The sequence below is a fragment of the Perca flavescens genome, chromosome 6, assembly GCF_004354835.1.
Source record: "Perca flavescens isolate YP-PL-M2 chromosome 6, PFLA_1.0, whole genome shotgun sequence".
NCBI classification, from domain to species: Eukaryota; Metazoa; Chordata; class Actinopteri; order Perciformes; family Percidae; genus Perca; species Perca flavescens.
In genome coordinates, this window is record NC_041336.1 from 7,485,052 (window position 1) to 7,503,174 (window position 18,123).

General features: G+C 43.1%; 1 protein-coding gene across 2 annotated transcripts in view; it reads right to left on the reverse strand.

Moving 5' to 3' along the window:
* Window positions 1-436: 436 nt before the first annotated feature.
* Window positions 437-18,123, reverse strand: part of bbs9 (Bardet-Biedl syndrome 9) — a 183,155-nt gene continuing 165,468 nt past the window's right edge. For both annotated transcript variants that reach the window (XM_028581570.1, XM_028581571.1), the window contains exon 22: window positions 437-2,874. In XM_028581570.1, coding sequence (XP_028437371.1) covers window positions 2,564-2,874 — 311 coding nt within the window. In that variant the 3' untranslated portion in view covers window positions 437-2,563. The remainder of the gene's footprint in view (window positions 2,875-18,123) is intronic.

Here is an 18,123-nt window from a genome sequence, read left to right on the forward strand (position 1 = left end):
TACCTATCTCTCTTCTCTCTACTGGTATCGAACCATGCAGAGAGTTTAGATTTTGATTAGCACAGGTTTTATAAGATGTGTCTCTTAGATTTCTGTATCCACCCCAAATGCAACATTGCATCATGACTTAAACATACACGCCACTTTCCTAAAGCCAAATGGCGAGTTATCTGTACGCATTTTTAGCTATCCACGTGTATGTCTACGTTGTATACAGCGGATGTAAACATACACTGCAACGTCACATGCGTGTAAAAAAAAAAAGGTTGGGTTTAGGAAAAGAACATTGGGAAAGGCTTTAGTAAAACGACAAAAACACGACGGTGACCAACGTCACACGCTTAGGAAAATAATAAACGGTTGGGATTAGGAAAGAAACATTGGAGAAGGGTTAAAAAAAAACAATAAAAAAAAAAAAACTTGGCATTTCTTTAAATCGATCCCGGCTCTCCTAGGTGACTGTCCTGTGTTTTACCCATCTGCCACCCCAACCAACCTCGCTCTGCGGACTTACATCCTTTCACACGTAATGTACATCAGCGGTGGCCGAACGGCGTTGATAAACACGCTAAAAAGCGATTATGCGTCTTGATAACACGCCAAAGCGGCATATGAATTTCATCTTCATGAGATCATTCTGCCCAATGGTACAACACAGTTACAGTTGAACTCAGTAGCAGCTTGTCTTTCCAAAAACTTACATTGGATAATCCACAGAACAAAGTTTTAACTGGAATTGCGTTCTACAGTAAAAGATAGTTGGTGACACGTCTGTTTACAGGGTGGCAGCAGTTTCTGGAAAGACATTACGCTGTTGAACTCTTTAAATTACAAATGTTCAGTGTTGTCAACTCCACAAAAGTTGTATTGGAGAGGATGCAGAAACCTCAGCGATGGATCTCTCAAAACAAAACTGGGTCTTTTTTGTTAGACATTTTAGACAATACAACACTAATATCAAAACTCATGGAACAGGTTTGTTTTTTTTCTCCCTAAACCCTTTCGAACTCTTGCTTACCTTCTCAAATTTGAAATGTTGTCAAAATAAGATCAGTAAAAAACTAACATAAAGGACTAGTTGTCATTTGATGCCAACTTTCGATAGAGAAAGATAGTTTTCAATAATTGATACTTTACTCAGAACATGCACAAACCAAACACCATCTGTCTGCATGGCTTGATACCACTAAAAATAAGAAAATATGTTGCTTTGCTTCAATTTGAGTGAACTGATATTTTAACTTTTGTTTAAACTATTACTTTTACTAACTTACCCTGTGGTACCAAATAAACACCCTGTGCACGCTGTTCACCTACAGTAAACCTATGTTTATTTGCTGCTGAAAAAGGGAAAAAAAAGAATTTGCTGTTCTTCCTCTGGCACTAGTAATGGTCATCCTAGGCTACCACTTCCGACTGGATCGTAGGTCACTTGTTAAATATGCTGCTGATGTTACAGAGGACACAAGTGCCTTGGAGTGTAATTAATATCTAGCCTCCCCTTTGTGATGTCCTTGAAGATGAGCAGAAAAAGCCTTGGGTGTTAAAGTGGCCCTGCAGGCTCTTCTCCGCTTCTGATAGCCACACTGCTTTTTCCAGAAAACGCCCTGTTGGTTTCCACCAAAAACCAAAAACAGTCTCAGGTTCGACCCCGCAGCACCAAGTATGCGTCCATCAGCAGCCGCGTGTCCTTGAGTGTCCCAGATTTAAAAAAATAAATAAAAAACTGACTGGAAGAGGTCAGAGGGGGTGGTGGTGGCGGCGGTGGCGGCGGCTGTAGGATGTGGCCTTGATTTACCCGGAAGCAGCGGGGCTGCTGGACGCGGCGGGCCATTTATTCTTAGCGGCGAGGCGGGGGAGGCTCTGGCGAGGCCTGGTGCCACCGGTGGGGGCGAGAGGGCGGGTCTGACGTCACGTCCACAAGTCTGCGTGGGCTGAGAGGGATGGTTTGGGGTCTGACTGGGATTAGGGAGGCGCAGGGCTGTGGGTTCAACTGCTGCTGAGGCTAGACGACGAAGGCGCGGAGGAGGATGGAGTAGGAAGCAGAGAGTCAGCAAAATGTCTGAGCAGAGGAGGAGGAGGAGTTCAAACTTCGTCCTCGCTCTTCTCAGGCTCAGACCTCACCACAGTTGCCCAGCGCGCTCACACACACCAAAACTGGTGGATGTGGTGTGTGGTTCAGCAGCAGCAGCGCAGAGACACAGAAAGTGTGTGTGTGTGTGTGTGTGTGTGTGTGTGTGTGTGTGTGCGTGTGTGTATCAGCTATTACTGGACGATGTAAATATGCATCTGAGAGGACTGCTTTGCTACTGGCGTATATGTAGCTTGACAGAGAATATTTACATGTATTAGGACTGCATATGTGAATGTGTGCATGTGTGTGTGTGTGTGTGTTGAGTTCTGTGACCTTGTATATGTTTACATGTTCACTGTATATCCATGTATGTATGTTTATATGTGTGAGCCCCTGGTGTGTGTATATGTGCCTGATGTTTAGACACGTATCTTGTGTTTATGTATGTCATGTGTATGCATATCATGCGAGTTTATCGCATTGCTCTCGTCAGCCCTCGCCAGCCTCTGGCTCCTTCTTCTTCTCTTTCACTTTTACAGATGACTTCCTGGAGACTTTCTTGTCCCCTGACTCCTTCCCTTCCTTGTCTTTGTCCTTCTCCTTCTTCTCCTTGGATGACTCCTTCTTCTCCTTGGAGGAAGACGATTCCTTCTTGGACTCCTTCTTCGCCTCCTCCTTGGGCTCTTTGCTGGAATCCTTCTTCGATTCCTTCTTCTCCTTGGATGACTCCTTCTTGTCCTTTTTGGCCTCCTTGACGGGCTCCTCTGCACCTCCCGCTTCTTCTTTCACGTTGTCTTTATCTGAATGAGAAAAGAGAAGAAAAAAAGACATCATTAGTAAACACACCTCTACATACGTCTAAATATCTTCTTCCTACTATTTCAACGACAAAAATACATTGCTGTGGAAATATATATCACAAAAGACAATTGTTTTATCAACCTATATTAATGTTGATTCTGTCTAACAACTGAACCGTAAAATTGTGATTGCATTAGCCTTAGAGCGCAGCCTCCTGGGAATGACAGAGTTAACTAATATGTAGTAAACCAGGATCCCATTTTACACCCTTCGGTTGTCTGTCTTGTTTGGTGTGGATGAAGTCTCCCAAAGACAGACTGCACTGACAGGGGGCTGTGCTCTAAGTGTTAATGAGCCCCATGTTGTTTTAACAAAGTACAACCTCAGATGAGTCGTCACATTGTAAGTCAGTTCATCCGGAGTGAGAATGAGGATTAACTGACGTTTGAACAGTCAGCTGTGTGTTTTTGTTCTTAGACACGCTGATGCAAACACAGTACAGCCCTCAGGAGTCTTTAGCATCAAGACAAATTGAGCGACAACAGCACCTGTTGCATGACAAAGGACCCACACTTAACCAAAGTACCCCACCCCCCCCCCCCCCCCTCAACCCATACCCTGTCAAACACACACACACACACACACACACACACACACACACACACACTCTGCAGCCCCGCCTCCTCCAGATTGGACTGGCTCTCTGATAAGATAACGGGACCGTTGTCTGCTAACAATGAGACGCACTTCTTATCTCTATGAGAACGAAGAGGGTTTAGAGACAGGAGACTACAGCCTGGTATCTCCCAGGCGTGTGTGTGTGTGTGTGTGTGTGTGTGTGTGAGACTGTAGCTTAACAACGGCCTATAATGTGTCTGTGTGATGTATCTGTCTTTGCATGTACGTGGAGACTAGCGACTGCTCTGTAAAGCTCTAGAGAGACCTAATCAGACGGCTCATCGTCTAGGGCTTTAGGAGGGAGGGAGGGAGAGAGCGAGAGAGAGAGAGAGACTGGGGTTGAGTGTGTGTTATGTGTTGTGTGTGTGTGTGTAAGGCAAACGGTCGCCTTAAATGGTTCTAAAATATGTAACTCACTGAAAAGGGCTGGGGATGTTGTTTTTAAAAATAAGTTTTGACATGTTTGTCACCGCTGATGAAGAGACATTTAGAGTTTGTTTTGAAGGTTTGACTTGTCACGTGACTAAACAAACTGACTAAAAATTTTTAAGATGAATCTATAACAACTTTTAGAGAGGATTTTTACATGTGGCCTGGTCTAAAAACAAATACAGACAGAGAAAGGTGTTAAACATCTCTAATTTCACGACCGCTGTTTCTAATTATGATTCTACTCACACAGAAATGGAAAGTGAAAAAAACAAAACATGGAGGATGATTATACATCAACTGATATGTATAAGTTAAATTTGAGATGTGCAGCTATTAGTTGAATAGTTGCTAAATGAGGAGGCTCATTAAATATATATTGTGTTTTCCCGCCTACAGGCACTTGTCTGCCCACCACACCTCAAAACTGTAACAGTAAACACAGGCAGGAGTTAATACAAGAATAAGGTACATACAACACACAGACTACTACTCTGTCTCCAGGACACACAATAACACACATTTGCATGCTACAACACAACAAATCAGCTCAGACAGAACAAGTGAGAACAAACCCATTTGCAAGCACAAACACACAAACAGGCGACCGCAAATTGTGTGAAAAGCGGTTGTGTAAAAAGTGAAAATGTACGCATTGACATGCAAACGCTCTCTCTCAGTGGCCTCAGAACTTTTACAGTCAGACATGAAAGAAACGCTGGCTGAGGGTGTGTCTGTATCTACGCAGTAAAAAACATGAGCCCAAAAAAGCCACAAAAGTGTGCGTCTGTGTATAAAAACTGATACGTACATGTGTCTGTGTCTTCATGGGAGTGAATCAGTGCTCTTTATGTGTGTGTTAGTGACCATGTCATTGAGTGTGTGGGTTAATCCTGTAGCGACAGTCTGATCCAGATTGTCTGGCCAACACTACACACACACACACACACACACACACACACCTCTCTCTTCACATCACTCCTCAGCAGCTGAGCCAACAGATACCAGGAGACTGTGTGTGTGTGTGTGTGTGTGTGTGTGTGTGTGTGTATGCGTGCATATCTGTATATTTGTGTGTGTTGATAATGTCATTGATAAAAAAACAACAACTGCAAAGCAGGAGTTACAATCACGCAAGTTCACGCAATTCCTGTAAATATTCTTGTAGACTTAATTATGTGTTGTGGTGTTTAACTTGCTCCTGTTTTTCTTTACTTTTTCATATATGTGTAAAATAACATGACAGATTGTACAGGTGTGATCTTCTTCCCCGTACCAAAGTGATGTTTGCCAACGCACCTGCATCTGAGATAGTTGGATGTGCGAATATCTCCTTTAAGTTGCGTTCAGACGGGGAAACAGCGATGCGGCGATTTGCGGCAGGGTTGTGCGGTGGAGGGAGTGTCAATGAAACGGCCCATTTGTGTGACGTCCTGTTGTGTTTTTTAACCCCCCAATGTAGCACAAGTAGACTTTATATTTCACAACTACTGTTTTCCATCAGATCGTTTATAGATCTTGACGTTTCCGACCGCACTCGAAGGCAGCTTCATTTCACGGAGCTAGAAAAAAAAACGAGAGACGAGCGAGACTGATCGACTGTGCTTTGTTGTTTGTGTAACAGCTAAATGTTTGCCAAATCCCGGGCAGTTCAGTGCCTGTGTTTCGTGTTTTAAAACTTTCTCGTAGCGGCGATAGAGGCAGTGATGTATCCTGTTTCCTGTACGGGACTCTCACACCGCCTCAAAACGCAGTGACAAGTCTGATCGCCAGTTACGTGATTGACCACCGCAGCGTGACGTGGGGTTGCGTTTCTCCAAAAGTTGAGTCGGTCTCAACTTTTCTCAATGTTTTTTTGGCGGCACCCTCAGCCGCAGCCTAAACGCACTATCCCCATTCAAAATTAACGGAAGACCTGCGTTTTTGCCGTACCGTCTGGTGGCCGATGCAAGCAGTGTGAATGCCCACTAAAAAAAAAGAAAATGCTGATTATAGAAGGGCAGATTCTTCCTTTTTAGGGCTCTCTGTCTCCCTCTATCGATCAATTTATTCTAGTTCTTCATTCTGTATGGTGGTTGAATTGCTATCTTTTATTATGTGCTTCGTCAGTACTTTTTTAGTCAGGTTGACTTTAGTGTCACAGAGTTGTAGTTTTCATGCCTAATGCTCCTACAAAAACATAATGACCAGATTTGTGAAAACGTTTCCTGCACTTGCATGTCAAGACCATATTGTAGCTCCCAAGGAAGCTACCGTCCCCTCCTAGATTTTTTTTGTTTCTTTTCAAACTCTCTCAGCCGGAAATAAAAGAGTGTGTGAGAGCCGGGTCCTCGGGGGAGCGGTAGCAACAGGTCGATAAACATTGACGTTGTAAGACAAGATGGCAGCTTCCCTCCTCCAATGGGGTCAGGTCACATCTTGTCAGTCTGCTACTTCAACAAACTAACAAAGTGGAGGTCTGTAGACTAAACAGAGCAGAGGCCAGTGCTCCACGTTGCTCTGAGCGGCCGGAACAAAGTGACGTTAAACCCTTTTCACATGGGACAGGAGCTACCTGGAAACGTCTGGTGGTTTTCGTCAGGATTACCGCAGTCTGCAGCCATTTTAATCCCATGTGAATCTGCCACAGCCATGTCTGGATGGGATCAGTTTGACAGGAAAGCATGGGTAATGTAGTTCCTTTACGTTGCACATCGTTGGCTTCAGTGAACGATCCTCAAGGGAATAAATCTATTATAATATTGTTCCCCAAATTACTGAGGAGGTGTTTCATTTTCAGGAACATGTTTTTTCGGTGTAGAAAAAAAAAAGGAAAATCCCTCCGCTGATGCAGAGGCTGCCTGCCTAATGACATGATTGCCCTTGTGTGGTTTTTGTTAGTTGGTTCTGTGAAACTGAGGTATTTGGTTGTACGTTGTTCCTCCAGCCTTCGTTTGGGTTTTCCATGTTTCCAAATTCAGTTTTTATAACATTTAAACCTTACCAGAGAGATAGTTTATTAGTCCATTGTGGACTCTTCACCTCAACGGTATGATTATTTTCTTGTCAAGGAATCAGTTTTTGTGTATATATACAGTATATATTACTCAGGTTTGGGTTTGTGGTTGCCAGTTCAAATCCCCCAGTAAACTGCGGATGGGAAAAGTGAGTGAGTTACGCTCGGTGAACATCCAGCAGCTGCAGGGGAAGCTTTTCGACTCCTCCGGCAGAAAGCCGCGGTCGTACTGGGCAGATCCCAGTATCAATGTGAGGCTGGAAACATATTTGATCTGTTTTTCACCAGACATATCCAATCTTGCAATAGAATATCCACTTGCAGGGACTAATACAACACATTATTACATTTCTTTATAGTTATATTTAGGTACTCATGGCACTAGGAAAAGGAAAAGATCATGGCCTGGTGTAATACAGATAAAGTCTGCCATGACTTGAATCACGAAACCCAATGGGATTATCAGCATTTAACTGAAACCATCATCTTTTTCTAACATTAAATAAAGTATTATTATTATTAAAGTTTATTTAGGTAGGGACAGATACAACCATAGATAAGTTTACACAGTCATCTGATGTATCATAGCCCCCGGCTGAGCGCCGCTACGTTGGAGTTTACCCCGGTGGACGAGAGGGTCGCCTCCCTACGCCTGCGGGTTGTGGGGGGGGAAAACTCTGACTGTTGTTTTTGCATATGCACCAAACAGGAGTTCGGAGTATTCTGCCTTCTTGGAGACCTTGACTGGAGTCCTGCATGGGGCTCCAGTGGGGGACTCCATTGTTCTGCTGGGGGACTTCAACGCGCACGTGGGCAATGATGGAGACACATGGAGAGGCGTGATTGGGAGGAACGGCCTCCCTGATCTAAACCAGAGTGGTTGTTTGTTGTTGGACTTCTGTACTAGTCATGGATTGTCTATAACAAACACCATGTTCGAACATAGGGATGCTCATAAGAGTACTTGGTACCAGAGCACCCTAGGCCAAAGGTCAATGATCGATTTTATAATTGTTTCATCTGATCTGAGGCCGTATGTTTTGGACACTCGGGTGAAGAGAGGGGCGGAGCTGTCAACTGATCACCATCTGGTGGTGAGTTGGGTCAGGGGGTGGGGGAAGACTCTGGACAGACCTGGTAAGCCCAAACGGGGAGTGCGGGTAAATTGGGAACGTCTGGAGGTCCGAGGCCTCCTCCCAGCTGGACGTGCCTGGAACACCTCCCTAGGGAGGCGCCCAGGGGGCATCCTTACCAGATGCCCAAACCACCTCAACTGGCTCCTTTCGACGCGAAGGAGCAGCGGCTCTACTCCGAGCTCCTCACGGATGACTGAGCTTCTCACCCTATCTCTAAGGGAGATGCCAGCCACCCTCCTGAGGAAACCCATTTCGGCCGCTTGTACCCTGGATCTCGTTCTTTCGGTCATGACCCAGCCTTCATGACCATAGGTGAGGGTAGGAACGAAAACTGACCGGTAGATCGAGAGCTTTGCCTTCTGGCTAAGCTCTCTTTTCGTCACAACGGTGCGATAAATTGAATGTAATACCGCACCCGCTGTGCCGATTCTCCGACCAATCTCCCGCTCCATTGTCCCCTCACTCGCGAACAAAACCCCAAGGTACTTGAACTCCTTCACTTGGGGTAAGGACTCATTCCCTACCTGGAGTAGGCCAGTACCTCCATCGGTTTCCTGCTGAGAACCATGGCCTCAGATTTAGAGGTGCAGCTATTGCAGTATGTAGTAAATGGTATATCATTTGTGTGCTTGAATATGATGTCGTCCTAACAGGTTTTCTAAATGATCTTAGAATCAAAATCGTCCTGCAACACTGACTGCTTTCAACATATCAAGGCTCTTCATCTTTCACTGGAGTTTAGAGGGCAACACTTGTTTTGTTCCTCGTGGGTCAAAAACAAAAACCACAGCAACAAAAGCCATCGTGGATTAGATAAGGACAGCGACGCTATCTGCGCTGCGTTCAAAGCCACGTGTTCCGCCTGGATTTACATGTTAGAGGCAAATCTCGGCGCTGCATTCATCTGCAGGCAGCCATAGTCAAAATAGAGGCGGCCGCACAGATCGCCCGCATCCCAACCAATCAGCATGCTGGAGAATTATGTGTGTGAGAGAGAAAGAGAATCTGCTAAGGACTGGCTGATTGGATCTGTGGCATAGTGTGTTTCTTTGAGTGTGTATTTGTGTTTGTGTATGTCTACTGAGATCATATGTACCTCTGTTTTGTGTGTGTGTGTGTGTGTGTGTGTGTGTGTGTGTGTGTGTGTGTGTTCATGTGGTCCAGACGAGGCGGTCGGACAGGACACAGCACTATTATGTGAAGTCTAAAAACAAAGCTGTGTGGTCGACAGCGTGGGAAATGACAGTGTGTGTGTGTGTGTGTGTGACGGACGGGGAGAGAGGAACACACACACAAACACACAACAGCGAAAAATTCAGATAATGCCAATGGAATAAGTCAATGCATTCGCTCGCACAGGCGAAGTAAATCTGCAATCTTTTTGGATCGAGCTCAACTTTGTCGATCTTGCTGAATCGTGCTTACCTATAAGGTGACAGAGAGTACGAGAGTCCAAAATGGAGGAAGCTATCGCTTTTAACCTCCTCTGTGAGAGTATAAACTGCGCCACCACAAAAGAGACAGAAGCCTTTTGAATTACCTGTGTTAACTTATTGTGTTAGTGCCTGAGCTAAGCTAACAAATTTGCTATCTGACCGTAGTCCTGTTAGTATAGTCACTATGTCACAAAGCTTCTAGAAGCAAATGTTTTGTGGTGTGACTGGTCTCTCCTATACACTGGAGAGACCAATATGACTTTCTCCACTCACATGTGAAAGACGTGACTGAGAGGAACCAGTTCACAACCTTTGATGGCTGCTGGATGGCATTCTGGGAAATGTAGACAACTACTAGCTGATGGAGGGAAAACTATGTTCAACAAAATAAATCACAGAAAATAAATCATCAAAGTGTGTGTGTGTGAGAGAGAGAGAGAGAGAGAGAGAGAGAGAGAGAGACTGAGAGAGATTGACAGTGGCTGGACAGGCAGTATTTAATATTATTTTTGGTGTGGAATGTGATGTTGAAGCACAACAGGCCTGTCCGTCGTTCTGTGTGTGTGTGTGTGTGTGTGTGTGTGTGTGTGTGTGTGTGCGCACGCGCAGACCACTGACAGCTCAGCTAAGATGGAGCCTTGTGCTACACCAACCATGGAGAACCACACACACACACACACACACACACACACACACACACGAAAACCGTCTTTGTACACATGCACACACACACTCACGCAGGCACACACACACCATCAGGCACACACACACAGGCGTGCAGGCACACACACACATACACAGGTGTACACACACACACACACACACACACACACACACACACACACATTCAAGGATTGATTTAATCATCTGTAAATGTTGGCTGAGAGGGCAGAAATGTATTAATGATGATTAATGTTCACCACCTGTAGCTACAACCTGGCCTTTGGGCGACTGATGTCATCGGTGTTCTTCAACAGAAGTGCCTGTCGGATGATCTAACGGCATCTGCAGCGATTGGCCAGGTATAACAAGGTGTGAAAGTAGGGAACTTTTCATATGTGAACATGATTGCAACTGCATGAATGCCTTCCAGGAGAGACCGACCAAAAGTGTGGGTTGTTATCTCCTTTTGAATGATTATCACGTCTTGTCGCTATTTCCCCCCACCTTCCTGATTGGCCATTCAAAACATCCAAAAATGCTTTTTCCTTTAGACATGGTCAAATGACATGTTGTACACATTTGTTTTATTTTGAGCATACCCTCGCCTTTACTTAGAGCAACATTTCCACCATCAGCGCTGGTGCCACCAGAACCTTTTTGCAGAGATAAAGAATTTGATATGAGACGTGTTAGCTTTGGAGATTAGCCAATCCAGGAGTTTATCATTCTAAATGAAATCCGGTATGTGAACCCAAAACTAGAGAGGAGAAGGAGAAGGTAGGTAAAAAAAAAATGCAGATACAGTATGAATTAATTAAGAAAAACAGACAGAGAGAAGGATGGTAATTGACACATTTAAAATAAGATAATAAAAGAGAGAAAAGCAAAGAGAGACAAAGTATATAAAGAGAGAGAGAGGTTGACTGAGACCACTGCTCGCTCTCTCTCTCTGGGTGTGGTATAGTGGGTGGGTTCATTCCCGCGGTTGGCCAAGATATTTTCTCTCTGCTCAGCTACGCCCTGCTACTAACCAACACACACACACACACACACACACACACACACACACAGTACATAAAAATATAGAGTGGCTGGTCCGAAGAACCAACGTTTTGGCCTGATACAAAAGGACAAGAAGTGTTTCAGGTCTGGTGGTGACATAAAATCTCTCCGTATGACTGACAGACACACACACACACACACACACACACACACACACACACACACACACACACACACACACACACACACACACACACACACACACACACACACACACACACACACACACACACACACACACACACACACACACACACACACACACACGTCTCCGTCAACTTCCTCAGTGCTCTCTTCACTCTGCCTAAATGCAGCCGGCCACATCAGAGAGGACAGTCACAACACTGTGTGAGTTACATGCACGCACGCACAAACACACAGCCTGACAAAGATTTTGCCTGGTTTTACAGAAATCCCTCTGCATCACACACCCTCCAAATATGCCCAGTATGCCTTTGTTAAAAATATAACCTGTGTGTGTAGACGGCTTGATTTTCAGTCTGGTTGAGCCACAAATGGTCTGCCAGCATCACTCTCTCTTTTCACACACACACACACACACACACACACACACACACACACACACACACTAGAGGATGAAACATGAGCTCTCTTGCTGTCCAAAAACAATATGATGTGGTTGGAGAAATTGTCCGTTCTGTAACTAGGAGCTCACAGGTCTGAGCCTTTAAATAGCTGACGTGTGTGTGTGTGTGTGTGTGTGTCTTTCTGCCTTAGTGCCCTTGAGCAAGACGGTGTACAGTGCACAAGCTGCTCACTCACTCATTTTTAAACATGATTATATTATTAAGTGACCTCTGTCTTACACTTTCTGTATTTGTTAGTCGCTTATGTTTCTCTTAATTAATTACTACATTTCCCAAAAGCCCTTCTACTCCCTATTGCTGCAGCCCTTTCCCAAAAAGATCAAAAACATGTTGCTTATTTTTTAACTCCTTACACTATCTGCCATGATCAGACACTCTGAAAGCTTTGTCTCATTTGCTCTGAAACAACTCCCTGTCTCCTTGTTTTGAAAAGCAATCTGAAGAGATTGATAATATTATATATTAACATGCAGCATCCTCAAGATTTGTCTCCACTTGCCCAGTCAGACAACGGCTGACATCGAGGGTAGGCGTATATTAATTGCATGAAAAAAATAATCTTACATGTTCTACCTGGCATTACTGCCACTGAACAGATTTTTCCAGTCAGCAAAAGCAAACGTGGTTTTTCAATTAGTGATGGCTTGTTAAAAATTGTTTACAAAATGTTTCCAGAGATTTCAAAGTTAAGCGATTTTGGAAATAGATGTGAGAGTACATAAGAAACAAACACAAAGTACAACAACCATAGCAGATCATCAGTACGTATAAAACCTATCAAAGTCTGGGAAATCTTATAATATATGATGAAACATTTTGACACAATTTTATAGATAAAATAACCGGATGAGAATCTCTTATTTTGGGCTAATCCAGGGATTTACTGTCAAATCAATGTACTTTATTATATTAATGCCAAAATCCTATTAAAACAAACAAACATTGCCAATATATCTGCCCCGTTCCAAAAACAACCAGACATACAGATAACTCAGTATAGGTAAAGTACAATCTGTGCTGGTAAGGGCGCTAATGATTTCCCCAATCTGATTTGAGTCCAATTTGCAAGGTCTCGGTTTGATTACATTTCCGATTTGATATCAATTAAGTTAAGGAAATTTCAGTTACAATTCCAATTTAGCTTGGATATAAAGAGATTGTCAGAGAACTTATGGTGTAAATTGTACAAGTAAGGAGCAGCAAATATTCAAATATTCAAATATTTCTTATATTGCACCAGATTTAATGTTTACATTAAAAAGTGAGCCCGAAAAGTACTTCTTTAAAGTGCTTTTTACTTATACCGCCATGGTTTAAAGGTCCAGTGTGTAACGTGTTTAGTTGTTCATTCTCAAAATCTGTGTTGCCCGTTCCCCAACTTGTCCTTTTTCATGAATATTTACCACCACCATCAATTCCAAGTATTCCTTTCGGCTTGAAATTTTACATTTGCATTTGCATGAACTGGGGTAGACGCTCCATATTCATGCTCCATCTTGAAATACGTTAGCTGGTAAGGGACATACAGGACATACTGCTCCTCCTTTCGTGTTTTCACTGTCCCATGATAAACTCACAGGTGCTGCTAATGCTGCTAATGCGTATTGTAGCTTCCCCGGCCCCGGCAAGTTTGAAGAAGGAAACATGGAGGACAACACACATTCAAAATCCAAAGTTCAGGAAAAGGAGTCTTCTTCTTCGCCCAGAAAAAAGGATATTGAAAAGAGCAAGAGACCGGCTTTTTGAAGCGTGAAGGCTACCGTAGCTGTAATACGTACTTTGAGCTGTGTGGTGCGAGAGAGTTGATTGCGATATATGATCTCAACGCTAGATGGGAGAAACTCCTACACACTGGACCTTTAAAAAAAGGGCATACATTTAAAGATCAATTCCGGGATTTTATCAATGGACAACAGATCACTGAAACAAAGATTTTAATTGGAGAATCTATTATTTTAACCCAGCCCTAGTGCTGGTGGATACATTTAAATCACCTAACAGTAGATATCACCACCGCTGACTCTATGGAGGCAGCCGGCATCTCACATCTTGTGAAACCATTAGGTTAAAAAAGAAAATCCATCCAAAACCACTTTATTTTTAACTACCAGACCAGCAGCAGTATTTAATGCTGTAACCGTTGAACCGCTGTATTTGTTCAATTTAACCTCACAGGTGATCTACAGCTCATCCTGCTGTTGCCCTCTCTGTAACTCTCTCCTGGTTGACAGCGCCAGTGAAACATGCAAGATGGAAATGAAAAGAGCAGAACCAGCAGGGCCAATTATAAAAATATTTGCCGATATTTTAAGACCTTTTCATATTTCAGGGCGCTGGGTGTTTTCCTTGTTGCTCACGCGGAGCGGGAAGGAAGGGGCAACACCCAGGCTGGCAAGCCACAGACAGAGCACCCTGCTGGGGGAAGCCCTGCGCACACACACACACACACAGACACAGACACACACACACACACACACCCTCCACAACCTCCAAGCCAAGCAGCAAGACCCCTGAGGAGCTGAGGGACACCACAGTGTATATACACGTATACATTACAAGAAGTACACAAGACCACCTAAGTAGCTACAAATTAAACACTACGGAGACTCTCTCTCTCACACACACACACACACACACACACACACACACACACACACACACACACACACACACACACACACACACACACACACACACACACACACACACACACACACACACACACACACACACACACACACACACTCAGTGCTCTCTTCCTCAGTCTTCACTCTGCCTGCCACATCAGAGAGGACAGTCACAACACTGTGTGAGTTACATGCACGCACGCACAAACACACAGCCTGACAAAGATTTTGCCTGGTTTTACAGAAATCCCTCTGCATCACACACCCTCCAAATATGCCCAGTATGCCTTTGTCGTCGTTCCCTTTCAAATCTAAATCTTTTGGCAAATCCATCACATTTGCCGTTACCACAGGTGTGACTGTGGGTGGAATCTTAGTGTGTGTTTGTGTATGTTTAAGTGATCCAGCAAAACTGCTCATCAGCAAACACACACACACACACACACACACACACACACACACACACACACACGCACAAAGTTAGTAGTTGAAGTAGGTAAACTGCGGCATTGTAAACGGGTTTTAACAGCTACTAAATGGAACTAGTGATGAGATTTTGTCAATAAAATGGATTTTCGATCTGTTCGAATTGTTTGAAACTAGTGCTGATACAGTACTTAAGAGATACAGCTTGGTACAGATATCAAATAATGTCTCCCTGTTCAAAAAAATAGGGACTAATTTTGCCTTTTTTTGTGGTTTAGAAACTAGAAAAGACAACATTCCGAACAACTATCGACCTGAACACTGTTTCTGCATACTAGCAACGTTTCATCTCCCATTTCCTCCATACACGGTTATGTTCTCTATTTCCTACGCACTTCTATTTCACTCTCCTCTTTTATTCTTGCATTCAAAGTTCTGTCTCTTCCCATTCCACCCACTTTCTTCCTTTCTTTTCCTCATAGCTTTCTCCTTAAGTTGACACCTGTTCAGCTTCCTTTTGGACCTCTAACAGCCCTGGCTCAGTGTGTGTGTGTGTGTGTGTGTGTGTGTGTGTGTGTGTGTGTGTTAGCTGTACTGTGGTCAGCCATCACTCCTCCTCCTCTTACTCTTCACCACCTCTGCCAAAGATATATTTCACCTCACCACATCTCCGACAGAAAAGGAAAAAGCCAGCAGCAGTAGAGGAAACCATGAAGGAATATTTCTGAACCCCCCGGTACAAACAAAAGAGACTCTATACTAGGGAGGGGGGGCCGTTCATCCCCCCCATTCCATGATGTGACACAGGCACACAATCAAACCACTATGACCAACATTTTGATAATCGATTACATTTTTAAGTAATATCTCCTGCAGAAATGCCAAATATTTGCTGGTTTCAGCTTCTCAGATGTGAGGATCTCATTGTAAATTGAATAACTTTTAGGGTTTGGACTTGGTTTGATTAAAAACACAACAAGCAATTTCAAGATGTCATTTTGGGCTCTGGGAAATTATGATGGATTTAATGTAGATTTAGCTCTTTAAAAGGTATTGCAATTGCATTGGTCAATTAAAAGACAGGGCTTAGATAGAACATTTACAACACTGATTTCACGAGCAACTAATCAAAAACTGTCACAAGGTTATTTTAATTCAGCTTCTGTTGTTTTCACTGAGCTTGGCATTCGCTCTCGTCTTAAACAAGATAGTTAGGCTACTGTAACAAGAGTTACGTTTAAGTAACGGCCCATTTTAGCTAAATGTCTACATTGTTGTCTTGTGAATAGGGCTGGGTATACCTTGACTTCGATACCAGTTCCTAAACAATACTTTTTTTGATACCAATTTTATAAAACAAAAAAAAAATACAACATTACGGCACAAATCTTTTTGCTCCTACTACGTGAGCCCCGTCTCTGTGCGTAAAGTAGAATTTTTCCAGCCAATCACCACCATTATTAGATCTTGGTGGAAGCATGCTGCGTACTGACGCTGATGAGATTTACTTCTTAGGTATTAAAATTGGGCATTGAATGACGAGGCATTTTTCGATACTGTAGAGGCAATTCGGTCGGTGCTTAAAAAGTATTGAATTTGGTACCCAGCCCTACTTGTGAATTAGTCTCATGTTCCAAAACAAATCCAAATGTAATTTTTTTTAGTTACATCATAGTTATGACAGCATTAGCCTTGCTAATATCTTAGCATAAAGTTTGTTGGCACTTTGGCTAAGAACTTATGTTGGCAAAATGGTAACGTTAGTAATGTTAAATGAGTAATCCCAGAGCGCTAATATCAGTAACTGTCTTGGTTATGTATGTTCGGTTTCCTGTTTTATTTTGTAGTCTGTTTTTTCTCCCTTGTCATGTCTTGTTTTACTTCCTGCCTTGTGTTTTTTACCGCCTTTTGTGATCGTCTGCCTCACCCTGATTTGTTTCACCTGTTCCTGATTCCTCGTGTCACCTGTTCCTTGTTTCACCTCGTTACCTTTTGTATATAGTCTCTGTGTTGCCCTTGTCTAGTGTCAGATCATTGTATGGTTTTCCGTGAGAGTTTGTGTAAGTCTACGCCTTGTCTTGGTGTTCCTGTTATTGTATTCTTGGTCTTTTGGTTTCCTGGATGTTTTGCATTATTCTGCCTGCAGTCTCAAGGACTCTTTTCGTTGCATGGATTTTGTTTATTAAATCTTTGAACACTGCCTGCTGTCTCTCCATTTGGGTCCGCCACATTCTCTGAAGCTTGTTACAGTAACGTTATACAAGTGAAATTTGGAATAACAAGTACCGTAGGCTAGCTGACGTTAGACTTAATAACACTTAACGTTACACCCAAATTGTGATGGCTATTGTTCGCCAAATCAAAACCACTCAACCGTTTAAGGCTAATTAGCAGTCCCAAGCTTGACATATCATCATACAAATCAATTTTGGTTATCATAATGCTACTGTAAGAGTTTGCTCTTTCAGCTGACCTGCTGTGCACTGACTAAAAGACTCTCTGGGCTACGCTTCCTATTAGTATTTATTGGAAGTCAACCAATTAAACACTGCCTCAATACATAGTTCTTTCCTGGAAACTTTTTGAAAATCAATAAAAAAAGTATAATGAAATCATGGACAAATGTAAAATACAATTATAATCCAGTGTTTAGTCTTTTTAGTGCAGGTGTTGACATTAGAAAAAGTGCTGAAGGACGAGCATTGCAAATGAGCACCATTTTATTACATTTTAATTTCCTCCTGTTTTCATTTCTAAATAGCCTAATAAAACATAATACATGTTCAGTGATCCCGAACACTGTGTGTTTGTACATTTGTGTGTGGTATAAAGGTTGCCAGGGATATGTCTCACAGATTTACCTAACACTGGTTAACTCCACACACATAGACAAACACACCAAATTCACTGCAAACACATTTTATTCCACTGAATTAATTGGCACATGGAGCTCTTTCACAAACACACCAAATTAATTCAACAAACAGCCTTCAAGTGATGTTAAATATAATTAAAAAATTTGTGTTCGCACGCACACACGCACGCACACACGCACGCACGCACGCACGCACGCACACGCACACGCACACGCACACGCACACACACAATTCAGCAACACAAGCACAACCAATCAGATTACTTTTGTAACATCGTCTCTTTCATCCTTCCAGGCAAATTTAATTTGTGAC